We start from the raw sequence: 7,195 nt of genomic DNA, 5'->3' as shown, positions 1-7,195 counted from the left end.
GATGGCGCTGTTGTCTCGCCGAAACGTAATGAAATAAAGTAACAAATCAAAAATCAATTTAAGAAAAAAGTAGCTCCAGTTGCCATCAAGAAACTGACCAATTTTTTCGTGGATTTTTCTAGGTGCTGGTGTTCCAGGCCTGCCAGCTTTAAGCATGTACAGTGCCCCATATCCCGAGGGAATGGCCGCCTACTTTCCAGCTTTAGGAGCCGATCAGGCGCCCTTTTACACTTCCACCGTAAGTAGCCAATTATCGAAACCTGTGGCGATTAATTAAAGAATTACCGCTATTACATGTTGACTAATTTCGTGGTTACAGGGTTGACCGATCAGGTACTGATACAGGAAAAAGTAAAAGTGTTCCATGTGTAACAGCATGTAATTACCTGTATGTCTCTATTAGCTTGTATTTTTTATTTAATTTCGCAAAACCTTGCTCAACTGCTATTAAGGCGAAAGAACCACCGATTAAGTGTTTGAAACGAGGCAGTAATTAACAGAAATATATGTATAGATATAGATGGCTACTGTGGAGCTTTATATGAAATACTCCTCCCTAATATATCTTCTAGATATCGTTTAGACCTCGTTTCCATTAAAAGCTTTTAACCGCTGTCTTTATTGCCATACTGTAAACGGCTGTTTTATGGATATTACATGGCTTTGCCGATGTTGGGAAAAATTATCAAATCATATTACTCCGTCTAGATACTTAACTTAGCCGATTACTTTGTTTTCAGTTGCACTAAAGTGATGTTTTGATCGTATCAGTTAATAGATAGTGTCAACTCCACAACTACAACTAGAATTCAACCTCTTGAAAACTTATCAAACCGCTGGTAGCACACAGACTTTGCCGACAAATTCATTAAGTGGCTTGTTTTCGATTTATCGAGAAGTTTTCCATTCATAATGTTGCTAGTACATTGAAATTGAAATGTCCCTGAATATTTTTTTGCTGGTTATCTTGCCTAAGTTTTGGACTTTTCTAACGATATTTCAACAAGTTACCCAAATAATGGCTAGGTGGATTTCGATGAAAGTAGTTTGTCAAATGAAAGAACTGAAAAACTGAAAAACTTAACTGGCTTCAAACCTTGTCCATCGAGAAGGAACCGACTCGACCGTAGTAATCCCAAAAGTTGACGATTTTGAAGAGTTTTTTGCAAAAGATTCTGAGAAGCTTAACCAGATTATTCCAATAAGAGGACTAGAAGTTCAACTATTTCTTGAATGCGCATTACTTTCTGCATGTTTTTAGCTCGACTTGCAGGCCAATCGCACGTTTTTTCCGATCTCCAAATAATAGTTGAATGCGTTCCTGTCCCAGACCGAGTGAAATTAAAGTTCCTTGGAGACCTGCACCTGAACATTATTCTCCATTTCATCTACAGGACACAACATTTGTTCGCTAATCCACTTGAAGTTGTAAACTATGCGAAATGCGACTCGAGTCCGAATGTTTTCGGGAAACTTTACTCATCTGATATAGGGAACATGCACATAACTACCATTGGGCTAAAACACCAGATTAAACATTCATTTGCATCTTTACAAATGTTGGCTAATTTTCGGTTTTTAATTCAATTTGTTAGAAAACAGTAGCAATGAGGAAAAGTTCGGATTGGAGAGAACCTCAATTAATTAAATTAAAAACCTTAACACAAATACAGCCAAAATGACTACTAGTTAATCAAATTCCCATTCAGCTGGTTCAATACACATGTCGGAATGCTTGAATGCTAATTTGCAAAATTAAGCCTTACTTGCAGGTGGAAATAATATCTCAATTAAGACAAGCGATTTACAGTTGCGGAATTGTTATTACGAGATGAAACAACGATCCCAAACAATAACTGCACGTAAATGAGGATGAAACGGCTTTCTATCCTGCAATCTTATTCTTACGCTGTCTCGCCGATAATTCTTTTAAATGTATTCATATTTGTATTATAATATTGCGTGCGTTTCCTATCTAGGAATACTCTACTTCCTCAGTTTTTCTACATGCAGAACCGTACCAGATTTTTTCTGGAGATTTGCGAGACCGTCAGTCAGAAGAATGGCCAGTACCGCCTGAATGAGGATCTGTCGAACACTTCGTCCTACCCTTTTTAAACGTGCTGGCTACAAGAAGTGAAACAATGGCATATTGTAATTTAAAATCCTCTACTGGTAACCGGGAAAATATAATATTACGGTGGGCATTTTTTCAAGCAAACAATGGATTTATGAAGTATAAGGTGTCTTTCTAAGTATAGCGACTACTGTATTTTAATTTAACATACCAAACAATTAGATGATTGCTTACAATGGGGGCCTAATTGCTTTGTTTTTACCTGGGATGTTGTGTTTGTGCTTGTTCTCTGTAGGTTGTCTCAGTAGGCAATTGTATCGTGTTTCACTGCACATATTTTGTCGTGAACATAATTCGTTCGAGTTCATACAAATTTTTTTTTGCTCCACTGAGTTTTTTGTAGTCGCCGATATAGATGACTTCTAGGTCCATAAAGAAAAAGAAACGATTTCCATTTCTATTAGCAATTAAAGCACAAGAAAGGAGCTAAGGAAGCAAACGTGACTCAAGCATGACAAAGGAGTAGAAGAGATCAGAGGATTTTAATGAGAACAAACAGTTATTTAAAGATGTGTCTTAATTTATTGCATTTTTTGTTTGAAATCGACACGCCAAATGAATGCGACATTTTTGGCTGTTCGAGTTTAGTGAAAACCCGTCCAAACAACTGAGAAGGAATTTTCATATAATGAGGAAATATTCTAGAACACAATTTTATTATCTGGGTCTAAAATACTTTGAGAGGTTTTTTGAGAGTGGCAGAATTGAAGCATTTTGAACGGAAAATTGGACTAAACTAGGAACCTTGAAGCCTGCTGGGCTTTATCGAAAATTAACTTAAGTGTTTAATTTTTATTTGATCAAGTCCCATTGGGATAATTTTTATGCTCCCTGGTGATGGCCCCACCTTTAAATGTTGCGACTTTTTACAATAGAACAAATTTTTCCGAGACGGTAGCACTTTTACACATTGTTCAAGGTTTATTACCCACATTATCTTCGATTTAGGTCAAACAGCGCATTAATTTGTACCTCAGTTGAGTGTTGATATGAAGTTTTACGTTGTTACTGTTTCGGTATTTATATCGGCTCAATTTGAAGAATGGTCCGAAAATGTCTCTGAATTGTGGAACTTTTAAGTCTTGCAAGTCAGTATTTTCCCAAGATTTAGCGAAAATCAGCCAATTTGAGTGTTCTTCTGTTTTTCAGAAATGTATTTGCTTACACTTCAAGCTCGATTCACATGTGACTCTTTTGGAAAATCAGCTGAAGTTGAATTAGAAAAATGCCCCAACAGTTTATTTCGTTCTATCGTTTTGGCTCTTCAGGAAAAAGTGCAGAGTTCGAAACTTTCAGGTTTGATTGTTGAACGCTTCTCTATTTTATAAAACCATTAAACGTTTTTTGTTTTAATTTCGCTTCCAGGCAGTTTATTTGCGATTTTCGAAAAATGTAATTTTTGAAGGAAAAGGGAAAACCAATAAAATATTACAGACAGGGTAATACGGATAAAAAAGAGACTGTGTTTTAGTTCGTTTTGTAGAAAAGAAATTCTCCAAAAAATTTACCGATTTAACGAAGTACTTTTCCTGACGTTTCCTGAAATGCAAAACTCTCAAGTTCTGATGAGTAATCTTGTATACAAACACGATATTAAGTTCAAATGTTTCAAACTTTTCAGGTTTATAAAAGGTGTGTATTTTCAGTAAGAAATAAAAGGTTTATCTCTTATTTCGCTTCCAAGCAGGTGGATTGAAAAGTTGCCCAAAATTTCCTGATGAGAGACAATCAATACGAAACGCCTTGGCTTGCTTAACAACACTTTTCTGTGTTTCGTTTAGACAAAGTTTAGAGATCGTTTACTGATGATTATATAGATGTGATCACAGATTAAAATGAATATTATGGAATCTAGCTGGTTTTGTTCAAACCAGAAAACAGAATTTTCGATTAAGAATAATTAGCTGATTTAAAGAACAAAATCAACATTCCCTGAAGCTGACGAAAGGTCGAAGCTTTCGAGCCCTGATGATCAATCTTATATATATTATGGTCACATTTTAAACAAAGAATCTCCGATTCTGAGACAGCAAATATGAAAAATTTGCCTCCAGAACCTTTTGTGGGCGAAAATTTCATTGTTCTAGCTGTTGAGAATGTCCTGTTTCGGACCCAAAGTAATGAACGCTTTAGGTATGAAAACTGACTAGCAATACACACAACAGTCTAAATATCCGCTAACAATTGCGGAAAGTCAAATGGACAACCGACAAAATGTAAATTTTCGAAGTGTTACAAGGCATTTTTCTGTTCGACTTGTATTTGCCATTAACCTTAAGGAGGCCGTAAGGCTGCGAATCGGCATAATTTTGCATATAGCCAGTGTAAAACACGTTATTAATTAGCGAAATTTGACTGTGAAATATTGAACAAATGTTTTTAGTGGGTTTGTATGGAGATTAGGGGGCCCACTGCTTCGCAGGTTTAGAATGCGTAACAAACATCTTGGAAAATCAATCAAAACCGACGCTGTTTTAATCGCAAATGTTTGCGATCTGATTAAATCCCGTTATTTGAACAAAACTGCCGAAAATCTTCAACAGGTTTCACACTTGAAACCCGCAACAGCCCGTTACGGAACAGTTTTCCATGGTTTAGCAACGATAAAAAGAAGCCATCGAGTCCTTTGTTGTTGAGCCAACAAGGACCCTGTGATTAATACAACGAAACGTTAATGAAGTTACACATTCGTTGCCACTCTCCAATCCTGATTTATGGTACGGTTTGGAACTGAAAACATTTTGTTTGTATGCGCGTTTTAAAGATCCTGTTCTGTGTGGGAGGACAAGTACGGTCTTGACTACACTACACGTGTCCGAAGTTATTCATTGTACTCAGATTGTTTATGCGAACGTTTAACAATAAGAGAAATGGCCCAAAGTTGCCAAGCAAATGTGATCTGTTGCAGCCAAATAATGTTGCGTTTGTTTCAGGCAGCCGGACTGGAACTGAAGGAAAACTTGGCAGCTGGTGCGGCTGGATGGCCGTATCCATCCGTTTATCATCCTTATGATACTGCTTTTGCCGGATATCCATTCAATGGGTAAGTTATTAAAAAAAAATTATTCTCATTGCACTTTTGCCAAATTAAATTGTCGTTTCAAAGGCCTTCGATACTAGGGAACACGATTTCTTATCAAACTTTTCTGTACTGCTTGAAGACGAAACATGAAATGGTCAATTTTTTAACTGCTGCCACTTAAATCCTATCGTGGATGGTGTATTTAGCAAATTTTGCCTTCTGAAAATAGTTTTTAAAAATTTCATGTCGAAAGGCATAAAGTTGAGTTGAAATTGGAGGATCTTCTAGAGGCTATACGGTATATATATATATAACTCTTTCAGCGCTGTAAGAGTTTGAAGGAATTTGAAACCGTAAAACTCCAATAAATTTCAAGCGCCGTTCTTAAGCTTGCATCAGATACTTCACAAGCATCTAATGAATAATAAAATACGCTTAAAACCATCAACACTCCGTTAATTTATTGGCTGTTTGAAGCGTTTTTCAACCCAACAGTTTTCAATATTCCAAACGGATATCGATGTATTCGAATAAACAAATCAATAAACAACCGTAAAACGTTAAAGCGTCAGCGATAATTCTTGTTGTTATGCAAGCTGACAAATCGGAAGTGTCCACCGTTTCCTTTAGGCCAATAGACCTTTCCGGGCAGATGGTATGGCAATAGAGGCCTCTTGCCATCTAGAGCCATTACGGTAACTGACCGAAAAACCATTTAACGTAAAAACGAGCACTGTCTATAGCTGTTTTTACTTACCTATACGGTGTTTAATTACAATAAGCGACACGTGATAGGAAGTTGTAAATAGTGCTGTCAGAAGCGTTTTCGAGCACGACTCTAATTGTTGAATTAAATATTACATTTTATGAATGTATTGTTTTATATGGCAAAGTGACGACGTGGTGAATGGACACCTAAAACGGGCACTGGTCGTTCTCGATTCATTTTTTTCCCGGACGCATTAGTTTCCCACTAAGTCGCACCTCTCTCCCTTGGAAAATACCGAGACTGTTTCCCTTGAAACCCCCATATCTATCTAATAGGGAGGGTGTGTATAATGTCCATTATCGCGCTAAATAATAAATGACATACGTCCTTTCTAAAGGACTTAACCGCACTCGGCAATGTCCCGTGGTGACCTTAAGGCCGGATCAATCACCAGTGAAAAATGGCCTTAGTAGGGAGACGGTAATGGATAAAGATGGACCATGAATTCCAGATTTGCGCTTTTGCATTCGCTTCTCAGATAAGAGTGTCCGAGGCGTAAGCCTAAGCGCAGAATAAATGCCCAGAAGCATTGAGCTAAAGATTTACAACACTCGGCTCAGCTCAATTTTCCGTCTTTTGCACCTGATCATTGGATCTGATTCTGGGATTTGAGAATTTTTGGACGGAGCGAAAGACGCTGATCAGAAGAGCAGAAATTATTCAAGTGGGTAGCAGTTTTTAAAGTCATGCTGCAAGTGTTCAGAAAGGAAAACAGGCACAGCATCAACACTGCAAAGATTCAATAGGTGAATACAACCAAGATCAATGAAAAAAGTTGTCTTGAACAAACAAAAATGGGTTCCAATTCCAAATCTTTGGGTTTCACCAAAGGATTAAACCACGTGGATTCTAGACAGGGAAAAATGCTGCAGGATGAGGAAGATTTTCATTGCAAAATGGTTCATAGCAAAAGAAGGAAATTAAGAGGATGGTGCGCCTTCCAAAACTTTCCAGTTTCGATTGGAAAACGTTATTTTGCATATAAAATAGAAAAAGATTGCAATGAAGCGCGCCAATTGTTGGCTAGAAGAATATAGACTTGCTTCAAACAAAGTTTGACTCTAAGATATTTGATATGAATGAAATATTAAAGAAGCGACCGACAAAAAAGTATTAGATAAAAGCATCAGTACAGACGTAATAACTGAAGATTTCCTCACGAAAGTTGATAATGAAGGACGAACGCTCACTGAATGAAAAAGATAATGAGGAATTTCAGCAGCAACTAGGAGTATGAAAAATCGCCAGACAGTGCATTAATTAAAGA

At 37.1% G+C, this 7,195-nt stretch overlaps 1 protein-coding gene across 1 annotated transcript in view; it reads left to right on the top strand.

The window, feature by feature from the left end:
• Positions 1 to 7,195, top strand: part of LOC109539390 (homeobox protein caupolican) — a 29,659-nt gene that overhangs the window by 10,744 nt on the left and 11,720 nt on the right. The window contains exons 3-4 of the mRNA XM_019907108.2: positions 123 to 238; positions 5,071 to 5,180. Of these exons, the coding sequence (XP_019762667.1) occupies positions 123 to 238; positions 5,071 to 5,180 (226 nt within the window). The remainder of the gene's footprint in view (positions 1 to 122; positions 239 to 5,070; positions 5,181 to 7,195) is intronic.

The sequence above is a fragment of the Dendroctonus ponderosae genome, unplaced genomic scaffold, assembly GCF_020466585.1.
Source record: "Dendroctonus ponderosae isolate FM_Combo_2020 unplaced genomic scaffold, Dpon_F_20191213v2 Dpon_F_20191213_9, whole genome shotgun sequence".
NCBI lineage: Eukaryota > Metazoa > Arthropoda > Insecta > Coleoptera > Curculionidae > Dendroctonus > Dendroctonus ponderosae.
The sequence above is the reverse complement of the archived record's forward strand: the minus strand, read 5'-3'. Positions and strand labels throughout refer to the sequence as shown.